At 34.3% G+C, this 17347-nt stretch overlaps 1 protein-coding gene across 6 annotated transcripts in view; it reads left to right on the top strand.

The window, feature by feature from the left end:
• Positions 1 to 17347, top strand: part of DCAF6 (DDB1 and CUL4 associated factor 6) — a 201023-nt gene that overhangs the window by 129133 nt on the left and 54543 nt on the right. For 3 of the 6 annotated variants that reach the window (XR_005215172.1, XM_037825414.1, XM_037825413.1), the window contains exon 11: positions 14321 to 14380. The exons of 2 other annotated variants lie outside the window; for them this stretch is intronic. Coding sequence is in view for 3 of the 4 variants with exons in the window: in XM_037825414.1 (XP_037681342.1) it covers positions 14321 to 14380 (60 nt within the window). In the remaining variant the exon portion in view is untranslated. Of the gene's footprint in view, positions 1 to 5136; positions 5308 to 14320; positions 14381 to 17347 lie in introns of all 6 variants that reach the window. One more of the 6 variants, XM_037825417.1, reaches the window with a different exon arrangement.

The raw sequence follows: 17347 nt of genomic DNA, 5'->3' as shown, positions 1-17347 counted from the left end.
ACATCTTAAAATTTAATACTTAAAAACTAAATGTTTGATCCAACCTCCTATCCTCCTTATACCCCAATCTATTCTACCTTAATCCTTTTATATCTTAGTAAATTATAGTAACATCTGCCTATTTGCCTATTTAAAAATCTGAGTGATTCTTGACTCCTTCTTTTCTCTCATGCCCCATGCCAAATCCATCAGCAAGTCCTGTTTGTTCTCTTTCTAACATATCCTTACTAAAATCCTACTTCTTTCCATCTCACCACTATTTCTTGTTTCCTAATTGATCTCCTTGTATCTACTCTTGCTCCTTTATAATTTATTCTCTTTGCAGCAGCCAAAATGAATATTTTAAAATGTTAAATCAGATTATGTAACTTTGCTGTTTAAAACCCCCAGAGGCTTCTTAATTGCAGTTAGAACTACAACTATGAGCAACAGCAACAAAAAAGCAACAACAACAAAACAAAACAAAAAACACCAAAACTCCTTACTGTGGAGATTAAGAACGTACCTCTCTAGCCCCAGCTAATCCCCTAATCCCCAACGATTATTATGTTCTTGCTATGCTGATTTCCTTTTGGTTCCTTAAATGTGCCAAAATCTCTTCTGCCTTTTTCTTTTTTGACGCTTAGCTTTTGTACTTACTGTTCTCTGTACCTGGAAAGCTCTTCCCCTGGCTTGTCACATACCCAACTTCTTTTTCCTTGGTTCTCAGCTCACATGTCACCCAAGAGATATCTTTCATAACTACCCTAGCTAGATTTGTCTTCCCTTTCCACTCACCCTAAAATTATATTCTCTTTTATACAACCCTGTTTATTTCCTGCAAATCACATATAACTATTTGTAAATCTTTTTTTCATTTATTTTTTTCTGACTTATTGTCTTGTACTAGAATATGATCTCATAAAGACAGACATTTTCTATCTTGTTCTCTCTGGTCCCTGAGCAAGCTTTTTTTTTTTTTTAATTCCCCAACTCTAGTTACTCTATAAAGATCGAGTGAAGACTAGGATGAGACATTTAATTATCTTTAGGCTATTATAGTCTATATAGGTTATGTTTAGCTATATTTTATCTTTAGATGATAGTTTCAGTCCCATTCCACTAACCCTGGATGTTTCCAAAGGCTCCCAGACTTTGTTGACCTCTAGAGGAGATGCCATGTTTGAATATCCAGTCTTATCTTTTTTGAATCCTTTTTTTACCCTTGGCTGTCTAGAGCATATATGAATGAATACATGTATTCTTTGTGCCTTGTTCCAAAAATATTTTAAGGTAATTAACTTAAATACTTAAAAAAAAATCTTGTTGTTGTATGTAAGTATTAGGACAAACAGAAATATGGGTAGGAATGAAAAAAATGAAGCCATAAGTGAGGTAAATACACATATTGCATGACCTGAAGAATAGTACATCTCTGGACAGGGCCACAAATTTGGACTTTGGGTTTTGTAGCTGAATTAGGAAATTAGGTGTACTAAGTGGAATTTGAAATCAGTTGGTATATATATTTTTTCTTTTTTTGCTTCCTTGCTCTTTGTTTTCTTGAAGTTTATTTTAATTCATTTAGGCAGATCATTTACTGAAATCATATTGTATATACATAGCCCCAAATTTAATCGGACATTTTAGTTTTTATATTATACAGGATCTTTTCTTGAACATTACAAAAGACTATACTTTTAAGATCAGGTGATAAAATTATGTATTTAAAAACCAGAATTATATGATTATGAGCTAAAACATATAGGTTAAATAAAATGTTTATAATTTTATTTAGAAGAAGTATTTCAAATTAACTATAACATATTTTCTTCTTTTCTTACTAATGCCTATTAAACACTTCTATTATCTTCTTCTTAACTAAGCCTGGTAATAAAGACAGGCTTTATTTAATTAATAAAATAAATTAGTTTATTTGTTATTTGTAATTTTTTTCCCAATGTAAGAACTTTCTGATAATGAAGGAGTGTTAAATGAGGCAGTCATTCCAGCCTGTTGTACTTTAATTTTTTTCATTGGTTTCATTTTAACCTGTATAAAAGAATATGATTGGAGAAGGTAATTTTGAATTAGACGAGCATGTAAGTATATACAAAATTCACTTCTGCAGTGGCACTTTGAGAAAGAATCTGTGTGTTTTTAATTAAAGAGGCCACTCAGTCCATAAGAATTTGTTTTTTTAAGATAGATCATGATATAGTATATCTTATGGTCTATATGTGGATTCCTGCTCATTTACAAATAACTAAGTCTGCTCAAGTTTACAAATTTATTTAGGTCTATTCAAAAACATTATAGCTAAATGAGTTCCATAGAGAAATAGCTAAGGAAGTTGTATTCTGCTGTACAGCTTATCAAAGCAAACTTTTCGAAGCCTAAATAGCCAGATTAAAATTTCCGTAAGTGGGATTACTGCCTAGTCAGACTAGGTGTAGTATATTCATAAATTAATAAAGTAGTAGAAATATTAGATTGATAGCCACGTTAGGGAAACTAAAGGTTAGATTAATAAACTTGGAAGTCATAGAATAGACCTAAATAAATTTGTAAACTTGAGCAGAAATTGAAATCTATCAGATTTCATGTCAAGAAATCTTTGAAAGAGAAAATACATACATGTTTGGAAGTGATAGATTTCATTTGAAGTAGAATGACAAACTTTATGATTTTATAATAACTCTGTATTTCATATTGATACCAGCATTACTATTTTCCTGACTGTAAATATCTGTACATACTTAAAAAAAGAGGTGCTGTGCCATTGAGAATCACCTTTTGTTTATGAATCAATACCAACTTACCAGGTACTGGAGTCTTCTAGGAAGAACTAACAATGAAAGACTATGATGATATTTGAATTGTTTATTAAATCGTAACTGCCATTTGGCTAATTAAATAAAATTCCTTATAAATAGAGGCCATGAATACAAGAGAATAGGATCTTTGGCATGATTGATTCTTGAAACAATAAAACGAATTTTACATTGTTTTGCACCCTTACATTCTGTGTAGGAGAAGTTGGAAGTTATTCGGTAGTTTGTATAATTTGCTGCTAGTGTCACTGAGAGAACTTCTACATGTTCCCACCACCTAAATATACAACTATTTTCATCTCTACTCATACTCTCCCATATGCTCTGCCTTTCCTTTGGTTATAGTGGATCAAGTTTATATGCATCTATCCAAATCCAGTTCCTCCTCTTATCCACTGGTACTCATCTTCTTTGGTCTACTCAAGGACATGGTTCCTGCAAATTGTCTCTTTTAAATCATTACCATTCCCCTAACCCCCAAACATCAGTCACCATACAAATGTGTATTATTTCCCAATCTAAAACATACAAACCACCCTTACTTTTTATTCCCCACTAGCCATCATCCCATTTCTCTGTTCCCCACTAACAGCAAAATTTCTGGAAAGAATATATGGACTTTGTATCTCTTGTTTCCCTACCTTCCCTTTCTCTTAAACCTGTACCTGTCAGGCTTTGGACCCTATTATTTCACTGAAACAGCTCTTGTCAAGGTCAGCAGTGATTTCCATGGTACAAAATCTAGTGGTCAGTTCTTAAAATCGTCTTCAGTATGTAAGTAGCACTTGACAACTAGTCACTCCCTCCTTGACACACTCTCATCACTTACCCTACAGAGCACTTCTCACTCAGTTCACAACCTCCTTGCTGGCTTCTCCTTCTTCCTCTTCCTAGAGGTTCTTCTTCCTCGTAAATATTACAGTACCCTAGGGCTTAGTTCTTAGACCTTTTCTCTCATCATTCCCTATGTGACTTTAAATACGACATCCAAATTTATATCTTCTTTGATTTCTAGACTCATATTCAGTCCCTACTCAATTTCTCCACTTGGATGTCTATTAGTTCTATTTTCCCCCTCAGCACTACTTGTTTCATCTTCATTCTTGCCTGTTGCAGTAAATGGCAACTCTGTATTTTCTGTTACGTACCATAAACTTGAGGATTACCCTACATCGAATCCACCATCAAATTCTGCTAACTTTACCTTTAAAATGTATCCTCACTCCAGAAACACTTCTTTCTTTGAACATTTGCACTTGCTCTTCCCTCCACCTGGAACATTCTTCTTCCAGATGTGCATGTGGTTTACTCTTGCTTCCTTCAGGTCTTTATTCAGATGTCATCTTTTGAGAGAATGAGAGAAGCCTTTCCTAATGACCATATATAAAAATAACACCCAAGCCCATTTTCTCCATCCTCCTTAGCTTACCCTGGCGTATGTTACTTATCAGCAAATATCCCACTTGGCACCCATACACACACACTAACACATGCATACATATTGTGCATATATATATATTTGCTGGTATTATCTGTTTTCCCGTCAGTACATAACCTCCACAAGAGTAGGGACTATTTTATCCAATCTTCTTTTTAATCTCCAGAGCCTGAAACAATGTTGCATGTATAGGAGGCACTCAATACCTTTCTGTTTGCAGAATTTCATGTTACTTTTCTACTTTCACTTATGACCACCACCTCAGATAAAATTTAAGAAAACATTAACGATTATGTAAATATTTTTGAGCCTTAAAAACACAAACATTTTAGCTGAAGAATATATAAAACTTGCAGTTTTTAAAAAGTTCTCTTAATAAATTATAAGGATGGTTTTCCAATATTTTTCATCATCTTAATTCAATTTTAATTGTTACTTGATTGGAATTAGCAAAGTAACTGAGATTTTTGTGCATAGATTAGGTAAAATGACAAATATTTTTCTCAATTTTTCATTTCTTTCCCAGTATTAATTTGTTATAAAGAGACTAAATTAGTGAGGGAAGGAATATTCATTTTAAAATGTTTTCCTGTTCTGTTTAATTACTTAAATATGCTTAAAGAAGTATATATATCTAATTCATCCTAGTTAAAAGGGAAACATTTGGGGGGTATGAGCATTTAATTAAGTATATATAGTTTGTCTCATGTATAAATGACCAGTAATTCCTCTTTTTGTCTTTAGAGTTATTTCTTAATTTGTCTTTAGAGTTCCTCTGTGAGACATGTTTTATTTATATCCTCCTTCTCTTTGATGTGTAATCAAATTTTTATTATTTTCTATTTTATTACTACCTTTTCACTTGTTTTTTCCTATCTGTGTCAGAATTTTTAAGGGGGCCTGAGATAGCTTTGCTCCGTAAGCGTCTGCAACAACTGAGGCTTAAGAAGGCTGAGCAGCAGAGGCAGCAGGAGTTAGCTGCAAGTACCCAGCAACAGCCTTCCACTTCTGATCAGTCTTCCTGTGAGGGCTCTTCACAGGAGCCTCATGCTTCAGGTTATTAATGTCAAGTGTCCTTATGTAGCTAGTGGAGTTGGTTTTTTAACACTGCTATATTTAATAAGATGCTTCCCTTTTCCCCCCTCAAAAAGAGAGCTAATGTACTTGCAGCTTATCCCTCCTTTCCTTGCATGTGGTGGTATTCATCATCACATGGTTGGGGGGGAACAGGTTGGCAGCAGCATCTGCCAAAGAGATGAATATAAAGTAATCTGTTAATTGTAGTATATTTGTAGAGGGGGAATATTTATTAATTTTATAGCTGATGAACTACTTTCTAATAATTATCTAGTGGATTTAGAGCCTGCATTGATTTCTGTTAAAATTTCCTGTATGCTGAAATGATGTCCATGCTTATGGCTCCTAGCTCTTCTTTTCTTTTTTTTTTTTTTTTTTGCTTTGAAGGTTAACCAGTAGTATTCTTATATAGACCTACTAATGCAAGATTTTAGAATTATAATATTGTTTGGTCATATAATAGCATACTGACTCAGTCATTCCCTTCTGTGATTACTTGTAATTTTTCAATTTTTCTTAATTATTCCTTCTATACATAATCAACTTTCTGATAGCAAAATATTCCAAGTCTCATGTTCCTGTTCTTATTCTATAAAATTCCAATGTGGTAGTAATAATTTGTGGCACTTTCTTTTACATTTATAATTTTAATGGTTTGGTTCTTTCATGATCAGAAAACTCATGATGCTCAGAAAACACTCGTTGAAAAAGTTTTGAAGATATATCAAAATAATTTGTCAGTTAATTCAAGAAGACTGATAGTACTGTAAATCCATTATTTAGGAACAAGAATGTATCTAGCTTCTCATACTAGTGAATTTATAATACTCTGATATACATTATTCTGCCACCTTAGGGAGTGATTAATTTAGGTGTTAATTGTTCTGAGAACTCTGAATTACTTGGAATTAATTTGTACATTGGTAGACCTGAATAAACTCCACTTTATAAATATCTGTTTCAGTAAGTGCTGTGGTAATATTAGCACATTTTATAATGCTGTGGTGAAATAAGATAGATTTAAACTTCAATAATAAAGATGTGATATTTGAGGGTAATCATTGATTTTAGTTTAAGGAAAAGATGTCTCTTGCTTTTTTTTTTAAACAAAGAGACATCTTTTCCCATTCTTGAAACTAACAAATAATAAGAAAGCATGATTGGATTACAATCATGACATTTAATAAATGTTTTGCTATATTATTGTGCTTTACATAAAACACTAGCCACAGTGTTTTGAGAGTAAAAAAATTCATGAAACATCATAATAAAAACTAATAAAAGGGTAGATAAAATGGCCCTACATGTATAAATATTTAAAAATTATTGACCTTTAGCAGGGTGACAAACCAAATAGTAAAAGTGAATTTGACAAACTGTCCACATTAGTGGGAAGGATGGGTACATTGTGGATGCACCTTAGAAAAATATTTTGAGACTTTTATGTCTAGTTTACCAATTTGATTAAAGCAGGGTTTTTTTTGTTTTTGTTTTTGTTTTTTTAGAATCAGAAAGCTTTAGGGTATTTATATGGTCTCTTTGAAATGAGATGCTTTACTTCCAACTATATCATTCTCATTAATTAGCATCTATTTTGGTAAATAGTCTATGGTAATCTTTAAAAAACTAAAGCTGAACAGACACCTTGCCAGTTTTGAAGTTGACAAGCATGTTATCTTTTCATTATTAAACAACATACTTGGGCCCCTAAGGCTGTCCTCATGGACCAATGTTAGAGGCCCTAAGTGCTCTTAATCAAGGGTATGTTGCTACCTTCACCCAGTAGGTGAAGTATTTCATCATAAGCTTTTGATATAGCACTCATATGAGACTAATGAATCTAATTATGCCCTGGGTTCATTTGAGAGTGCTACTTTCATTTTATTCTGGCTTCGCATGTCACAGGAACACTTATTTGGTAAGTAAAAGATAAAATAATGTTGTCAGTTGGTTTCAAAGGACAACTAATAAAATCTGTATTCTTTATCCATTTAGTAAATTTTGAATATGAGGAAAAATGAATTGGCTTAATGCAAAATTCTTCATTTCATAACATACAAATTACAGAAATACAGGATAATTAAATTTATGAAATTCAACAGGGAATAGGTTTTATTTGAATTATAATTATTAAAACTTTATCTTATATGTTAATTGATCAATTTGCTCATGTTAGTTATTACTACTAAAGTCAGCTGTCAATAGAAAACAGAAAAATTAGCATTTTAGATTTGATTTATTAAGAAAAAAAGAATGCTATTCTTAAATTAAAAAAAAAACCTTATTTTTCTATTATATCTTGATATCCTTAAGAGTATGAATAAGTGATATGGCACCATCAGTAAATGATATTTCTCATGTCTTTCATCTGTTTAAATTTTTAGGTATAATATGTTCAAAGGAGACATTAATATGATTTGGAAATATAAAAATTTTAACAAGGGTAAAAAGAATTTGACTTATTAGATTGCCTGATAAACATTTTATTCTCTTTTCAAGATATAGGACTCAAGAGAATCATTTGTGAAAGACTCTGTAAGCTGAATCTCTAATACCTAATGTATATAGGGAAGCAAGATCAAATCATCAAATCACTTTATAGAAATAATAATCTACATTCATAGTGGGATTGTGGGAAGAGACCTGATGCTAGTTAATGACAATCCTGCATTGACAATTGTCTGTTTACTTGCTAAAATTTCTTAACAATTGGAGACTTAAATACTATTTCAAGGCACTAAATAATATCACTTTCAGTTTCAAATTGTTGTTTAAAATGAAGCATACAAGATAGTTGTTAAAAGACATTAAAACAGTAGTTTTCTTTTTTTTTCCTCAGCTATGAACTCTTTCATCAGAGTCTAATGTAGAAATTCTGAACATACAATATATACAAATGGTACTGTTTTGATTTAAACATGAAGGGAAATAAGGAGTTAAGACCCACCTGCTTGTTCCCTATTTCATCCTGAAGGACCCCTGCTACCTGAAGTACAGTTTGAAAACCACTGCTCTAAAAGAATTTTTCACCCCAATAAATAACTCTTCAGAACTAATTTCCCTAAATTTCAATTTTCAAAGTTATATTATTTTTAAGTATCTTTTTATTTATTTAGGTAAAAAAAAAAAGCTGTGCATTTTTCTAGACTTAGGAAATAAACCATAACTTATTTCTAGTCTTTTGGTGATTTTTTTAATCATAAAGAGAATGAATTTGCCTTCATCTTATCACTGCCTGGGTATTCACCAGGCTGAGTTCTTTTCCCTGACCCTTTGACTAGATGATCTTGGGCAGGTAATTTAACTGCTTTATGCCTCGGTTTCCCAGTTATTGTTTTATTTATATGGTGTAGCCTGCTATAATTTGCAGAGATGTCATAAAGATGGTAAAACAATGCTATATATGTATATATAAAGCTTTATACTTTTAGGGAGAGCAGTACACGTAATGATGTACCACCTTAGAGTATCTTTCCTTTTCTACTGCAAAATGTCCTCATATCAAGGACATGTAAGGTTGATGGCATTCAGGGTTTTTAATGAGCTGTAAATATGTTTATCATATGAATGCCCAACAGCTGTGGCAGAGGCATTTAGCATATGGCTGATTTTAAGCCCAACTCTTTTTTTCCATTTCAGGTCCCCTGAAGTCATGGGTTGCTGGCTCCTGCTCAGAGTGACAGCACCCTGTGGAGTCTGCTGGTACTGGCCCTACCACCACAGAGCCCCACTGGAGCATGGAGCCAGCCTAGAGAGGGTCAGGTAGGAACTGTTTTTTCACTTTATGGCACGGTTTTGCTGATTGGAAAAAAAAAGTAATTTTTATACCTTAAAAGGTTATAAAAAATTGATGATTATTTGGAAAAAGGCTGTTCAAAACTGAGCCATATTGGAAAAAATCAGCACTTACCCAGTCGTGTTCTTTCAGGCTCTATACAACATCAGTTCCCCATAGTGTCCATGAAGACAAAGTCACCTATAGCACTTCTCTCAAATGAATGCATTTGATCTGTGTTTTTAGTCTTTATAGCATACACAGTTAGTTAAACAGGTATGATGTTAACTAACATCATGAATGACTATCAGAATTCTGGGCAAATCAATGATGAATGTCTTAGATTCTGAGCATAGTAATATGCTCCATATTTTTCAGAACACCGTTTAATCATATTCTCATTCAATGCCATATCGCTGAAAAACAGGCAAGTAAAAATAATAATAATGAACATTATTGACTCTTTCCTATGTGTTAGCTAAATACTTTACATGGTATATCAGTTTCCTACTGCTAAAACAAGTATCATAAGTAGTTTGGCTTATCAGTAGGAATGTATTGGCTCACAGTTTCAGAGGCTAGAAAGTTTTTTCCTCCTGGGGTTGGTGTCTTCTGGCTGGCCAGCAATCCTTGAGATTCCTTGACTTTTCTGTCATGTGGCAATGCACATGACAGTGTCTTATTTCTCTTCTAGATTCTGTTGACTTCCAGCTTCTGGCTGCTCCCCATGGCTTTTCTCTTTCTGTATCCAATTTCTTTTGCTTATAAGGTCTTCAGTCATTTGAATTAAGTTTGGGTACACCTTATTCACCTCATTCAGTTTGGGCACACCTTAACTAATAACAACTTAAAGGTCCTGTTTACAAATGGATTAACACCCACATGTCCAGGGGTTGAGAACTGAGCATACCTTTTGTTGAGAACCTGATTCAGTCCCCAACAGTTTACCCTCTGGACCCCCAAAAGATATTTTCTTTCCACACGCAAAATACCTGCATTCCATCACAGCATCCCAAAAGCCGTAAGTCATTTCAGTAATTGTGCTAAGTACAAAGTCTCATCAAAATCATTTATTGGCATGATTAGTCCTGGGGCAAAATTCTTCTGTCTGATGATGTACCTGTAAAACCCAGAAAACAAGTTAGCTGCTTCCAATATACAATGGTGGGACAGGCATAAGATAAAATTCTCATTTCAGAAGGGATAATCAGAAGGAATGCAGAAGTCATGGATCCCAAACAAGTCTGAAACCCAATAGGGAAAATTCCATTAGATTAAATGTCTGACAGTCATCTGTGGGTTGATGTTTTGTTCTCCGAGCCTGCTGGAGCAACAGCCCCACACTTTCTAAGTGCTTGTTCATTGGCCATGTTCCCCTTGAACACTAGGGTGTAGGCTTCAGCCTCTCCGAGCACTGGGATGGCAGCCAGGCTTCTCACGAACCCTGGGGCACAGGCTCCACTCTTGCTGAACATTTGGATGGTGGAACTCTCCCTAAACAATGGGGTGCAAAGCCCACTGCCTCCAAGTGCCAGAGCAGATGGCCCGCCCCTGTAAGTACAGGGGTAGACATGCCCTTTCCACACACATGGGTGGGCCTATTCTCTTGGCCTGAGGAGATCTCTTTGGTCCAGATCTCAGCTTCCATGGTTCTGTCCTTAAAGTCATTCTTATTTCAGTTTATCCCTTCTCTGTCTCTTCGAGTCCAGGCTGGCAGTGGTTCTGCTCATATAAATTGTGCAAAAACCTTGTTTGCTTTTCATGATGTTCAAGTGGGTCCAAACCATCAGACAGTAGGACTTTCCACAAGTCCTTCCTGGATAACTGCATTTCCAATCTTGATTTTCACTGAAATGGCTCACAGGATCCATGAGTCATATACCTATTCTCTTTAGTAAAGGGTTGTCCAGCCACACCCTTGCATAGAGCCCTGGTCTCTGGAAATTAATCTCCTGGAAGCTTAGAGAGATCCCTAATAGAGCCACTTCTGGCCCTAGTCTCAAAGCACACTAACTGGATAGGCTAAGAATTTTCCAAATCATCAGTTGCTAGTTTCCTTGTGCTTAACAGTTCAATCCTCAGCTTATCTCTTTCCTCTCTCATTTCACTATAAGTTGCAAGAAGAAACCAGGTGGCACCTTCTTTATTTAGCCTGGAAATCTCCTCAGCTAAATATCCAAGCTCATCACTTTCAAGTTCTGTCTTCCTTCTGACATCAAACTCAGTTTCACCAAGTTTTCTGCCATTGTATGATAAGGATTGCCTTTCTTCTAATTTCCAATAATACGTTCTTCGTTTCCTTCAAAGACTTCTCCAGAAGTACCTTTAACGTCCATATTTTTGCTGACAGACTCTTAAAAGCAATCCAAACTTTTTGTATCAAGCTCCTCACAATTCTTCCAACCACTACCCATTCATTACTCAATTACAAAGACTTTTCCACATTTTTAGGTATTTATCTTAGTAGCACCCTATTTTCCAGAACCAAAAACTCAATTGGTTTCCTGGTTGCTAAGCAAATACCATACAATGGGTTGGCTTAACAACAGGAATTTATTGACTTACAGTTTCAGAGTCTAGAAGGCTTTTTTCCTCCAGGGTTGGTACCTTTTGGCTGATCTGCAATCTTTGGGATTCCTTGGAGTTTCCATCATGTGACAATGCACATAGCAGTGTATTCTCCTTTACCTTCTTGGTTGACTTCTACCTTCTGGCTGCTCCTCATGTCTTCTTTCTTGCCATATCCAGTCCTTTGCTTAAAAGGACTTTAGCCATTTGGATTAAGGTCCACTCTCATTTGGTTTGGGCACACCTTAGCTGGTAACATCTTCCAAGGTCGACTTACAAATGGGGTTTGGACTGAGCATGCCTTTTGTAGGGAATATGATTCAGTCCCCAGCACATGGATTACCTCATTAAATCTTCACATGAACACTGTGAAGATACTGTAATTATTCCCAATTTACAGATGGAGAAACCGAGAATTAGAGGAGTTAAATAACTTGCCCAGGATTAAGTAATTACTGCCTGGAAATCCGAGATTTGAACTCAGGGAGTCCTTTTTATTTACCTGTTAAACTATAATTTTCTATAGTTGAGAATATTCTGGTGTCGGGTGGCTAAAGAATTTTCTCAAGACCAAAAATCAAACTTTTTTCAAATATATAGCAGTTGACCATGAGACACATTGAGCTTCATACTGAATGAAGATTATCTCTACCTTAAAAGTAATATTATAATTCTAAACATTTCTAATAATCTGACCAACTATAATAATTTTATAATAAATTATCAATAAACTATATATCTAGGTTTTTAAATTTATGATGGTGCTTTCTTGAAGATATTTCACATAAAGATGGAAATCAGCATTGGATTAATAATTGTAGTTTTGAATATTAGCAGTTCTCATGGTTATTGTGTTAATATTTGGAAATATTTTTATAAGATAGGAGTTATCAATATTGTTTTTATAAATGTCTGATGGTTTAAAAACATGTCAAATAAAATGTGCATGTGACCAAAAAAAAGTCTTTCCAAAAACAGTTGCATATTACCGAGACTCAAAATATAGTGGAAGCAGAGATCAAGAATTTTATCTGCTCTTCAAAATCAACATAGATAGGGATCTTGAACCTAACTCTGAAATGGATAAATGAGAAGAAATCTTATGAAAGGAAAGTAAACAGATTTCTGTTAGAGAACTAATGGAAATAGATTAGGAACTAATTGAAGTAGTATCATCCCTACTTTTTTTTGTGCAATATGATATGTTGAACTAAATCTTATGATAAAGAGGTAATAAGTCAAAGCTATTATTCAATGATGATTACACTTTATCAAGTCTAGTAAGACATAAAAATCTACAAGCAAACTGGTGATATTAGTAGATGGTAGATTTAAAGTTGATACAAATGGTCCTAGTAGCAGGATTCAGACTTTTAAATATTTAAATATACAAGTGGAAGTAATCAAGTGATACAAAATTGGTGTGAATCCAGGCTATATTGGAAAACTTCTTTTAGCTAATAGTTAAGGACAGTCTTACTCTTTGGTTATTGAAGTGCCATTATGAGCAGAAACTAATCAGCCAAAAGTGCAGTGTTTTTCTCTGTTTTATTAACAACATTTGCTAAGAACTAGAGTACAGGATATTAGAAGCTAGGAGCTATTTTTACATTTGTGGGAGACCTATGCTTATTGCCCACATCTTTCCTTTTCCCATACCACCACTGAAACATTGGAACCCAAGCCAGGAATGGGAAGGGCCAACCCCTTCTTTACCCCAGGGTCTTGCTTAGGTTACCAGATCCCTAAGCTGAACAGGGAGGAAGGAGAAACTTTGACCTAAAAATATTTTGACTTGTCTTAAATTTCATAGCTAATTATTGTCAGAACTAGGGCTTGAATCAAAACTTTCCATTTTATCATGCTGCCTTCCTGTGTACCAGTGTTTTTCAAGTGGTAAAACCCATTTATGAAACAAATTCTTACCTACAGCCTACAGTATGTCAGAGGAATAAAAACAAAGCTATTCTGTTTGAAGCTAAGGTGGAAAGCCTACAGCCTAGATTATTAAGATTTTCCCTGCCTCTTTTTCCATTGAACCCACCAGGCACCTCTAAAGAAACCTAGAACTTTACAGAGTACAGTTTTAATATGCACAATATTCCATAGAGATTTTAATGTTGTTTATGCTTCTGCGATGATGCTTTATTGACTATTTCCCTTATAAACTATTTTCTTTATCCAAAACATCTTGCCTTGAGCTCCTTGTTCATCTCAAGGTGCAACAGACAACATCCAGCCAAGTACAGTGATTATCTCAGTCACTTGGAATCCTCCAAGGCAGGATAAAATCTATGTTCAAGAGCTGGAGAAAGGGATTGAGAAGGGCAAGGAATCTTCTGTTCATTGAATGAGATACCCATTTTTAAAATTTATTTTGTTTGCACCTTTTGCCTGTGCTGAATGAACTTTTAAAAAAGGTATATGCATGCAACTAGAAAAATATTTTTTCCAACTCCTTCTCAAATTTGCTAAATGCTTGCCTGGAATAACATATCTTAAGCACACGGCCCTGCTCACTCACTGCTTGGGAAGCATACCACAATACTTACATTTATACATTTGTTTCTTAAGCTTAGAGATGATCTTGACATTGCTGTGCAGTTTTCTGCTGCTTACTTTTAAGTTGAAATCTCATTTTTGTTTCAGATTCTCCTTCTTCTGTGGTTAACAAACAGCTCGGATCCATGTCACTTGACGAGCAACAGGGTGCGTGCAACAGGAGATGCGCTATGCCCATTCATCCTTAGTTCTATTGCAGTGCATAAGCCAAGCTCTCTCTCTCTCCTTTTCATAGCATTTCATTTTGGTTAACGGTCTAATAGTCAATATTTTGTGAGCTGAATTACCTTAGGTGATATTGTGCACAAAAATCTTTCTTGGCCTATACAAATTATTTTCAGTATAGGTTTAGTTAATTTCCACCTTTTGCCCTTTATGCCAACTTAAAATCCTCTCCCTATAACAATATTGTAATGGATACAAAAGATCCATTTTTAAAGTTTAGTTATCTACCATAAAATTGTGTAAGAAATGTGGGAGTGAGGTTGATCATATTACCCAATGGTTCATTTAGAAAAGGTTATTTGAACATAGAATTTGTAATTTGCTATAGTAATGATACTTGGTTTTATTTCTGACTTATACAGTGGTCAAATTCCTGAGAGCTTTTAACTATGTGGAGCGTAATTATGAACGTAGAGATGAGCTCCAAAGCTACCAACTGGAAGGCAAAAATAGCTCCTGCTTCCACTTTCTAAAGTAGAATCAACCTCAAAGTCTTGAGCAGAGCCTGATGATGTAGACAGATTACATATATATCAAGCTTTATTACTAACAGATCAAACAAGGCATGGAAGATGTTTGGTAGAGGAAGACATATAACAAGAAGGGGCAGCCGAAAAAAAAGGGTAGAGAAGGGTGGGCTATTATCAAACCCAAAACAAACAGGGTGTTTAGAATCAGAGCAAAAGGATTTATTGTTTCACCTCAGAATTCCCTGGAGAATCCTGAATTTATTGTGACATAGTATCATAAATAATGTTAGGTCATCTAGAATAATTTACAGTGATTTTCACTTTTCTCTATTTAAAATGGCAGATGATTGTGTAATATATTTTACAAATACTTCTATCAAGAAATTAAAAAATAATAGTAACAGCGCTAAAGGTGTAAGCCTCAGTTGTCTGGTTTACATATGTAGATTGATTCATTTGTCAAAAGTATTGAAGAATTTAAATATTGTTATAGTACCTATTGGTGTGAGATAGTTCTATGCTTTTAACTATCCTTAAGAAATATTCAGAAACTAATTTCAAAACAATTAGAAAACTTCTGTCTTTAGATCTTATTCTTTATAGGTCTCAGATGACAATTACTGGTATAAGTTTTTCTTCCCTTGAGAGTAAATGAATGAATTGTTGAATGAATTTGAAAACTAAGAAATGAAGCATGTTTTATCATTTATTGTAGAGGTATTAACAGTGAAGAATAATTGCTTTAAAATAACACAGTTACGGCATCATGTTATAATAGGTTGTACTACTATTTAAAATTACTCTCCAATCTAATAATCTTTCTTTGTAAGGATACAGGAATAAAAATATAGACAGCGCTACCAGAGACTTTGTAGCCAGATTCATATTGTATTTAATCATATAGAATCATTTCTGTAGAATTATATTGAATATTAAGTACGTTGTGTTTATTTTACATGTGGGATATGAGAGAAAGGAAGAGTCAGAGATTTTTGGTATTAGTGCCTGGGTGAATGCTGATGCCATTTACTAGGGTAGACTAATTTGGAGGTGGAAATCAGTTGTTTGTTTGGCCATGTAAAGTTTGAGATACCTTTTAGTTAATAGACATAGAGCTGTTGTATAAGTGGTCAAGTATTAAGTAGGTTTGGCAGAATCTACTTAATAGACCATTATAAGTGTAGCTTTGGAATAAATCCCCTGAGCAGAATTGTTCTAATAATAGAAAATATATCTAAATGAACTAAATCCCGAGTTTATCTGCTTTTTTGTTCAGCAGGATTGCATCTTTTGAAGTATAGGGGACTTTCAGGCTTACATTACCTAAAGATAATTTGTACTATAAAAGTTAAGAGAAACAGCCCACCACCATCTAACTATGGTAATAACCTCTTAACTAGTCTCACATCCGTTCAGGCCATAGCCTATTGTCTGCACAGTACCCATAGTAAACTTTTAGAAATGTAAATCTGATCATGTCATTCATCTACCTAAAGCTTTTTAATTGCCTTCCTTTACCCTTAAAATTAACCCCAATCCATACCTTGGCTTGCAAGTCCTACATGAACAAGCCCCTATCTCTCCAGCGTCCTCTTAGGTCAGTTCCCCCCTTAATCACTAATCTCTTGCCACGTAGTCCTGTCTTCAGTTCATCCAACAGTTCATCTAAGCTCCTTTTTCCCTCAAACCCCTTCTATATGCTGTTCCTTCTACCAAAAATGTGTTTCCTTTCAGCAGTTTCTACTCATTCTTCAAGTCTCACATTAAAAAGTACTTCCTCAGAAATAGTATGACCTCCCTGGTTCATACACACAGTGGAATATTATTTGGCCATAAGAAAGAATGAAATTATGAGACATGTTAAAACATGGAAGAACTTGAAAACTTGCTTGGTGAAATAAGCAAGACACTTGAGGATAAATATTTTACATCATTTATAAGAGATGTCTAGAAATAGCAAATCTGCAGGGACAGAAAGTAGATTAGAGGTTACCAGGTGATAGAAGGAGTGGGGAAGGGGGAGTTTGTTTGGTGGATATGGAGTGTATGTAAATAAAATTAATTTTAAAAATTTATTCAAAATAGAAAAAAAATAGTATGACCTCCCATTCTGAAGTAGCTCTACTCTCTTTTTCTCTTTCTTTATGACTTGTTATTTTCCTTCATTGCATTTGTCAAAATTGGTAATCATATATTTTTTAGGGGATTATTTGTTTAATGCTTATCTTTCTTTCTCCATATTTCTTAAATGTTGTTTTCATTCTCTATAATATACTCTAGCCTAACACTGTATCTGTATACATAAATAATAAATATTTGTTGGGTGAGTAAGTGAATTCTGTAAGAAGTGGGGAGCTATAGAAATTATTTCATCTTGAAAGAAACATGATCAGATATTTGTATGGGAAAGATCATTTTG

The sequence above is a fragment of the Choloepus didactylus genome, chromosome 2 (genome assembly GCF_015220235.1).
Source record: "Choloepus didactylus isolate mChoDid1 chromosome 2, mChoDid1.pri, whole genome shotgun sequence".
In the NCBI taxonomy this organism is placed as follows: domain Eukaryota; kingdom Metazoa; phylum Chordata; class Mammalia; order Pilosa; family Megalonychidae; genus Choloepus; species Choloepus didactylus.
This window is presented reverse-complemented; position numbering and strand designations above follow the sequence as displayed.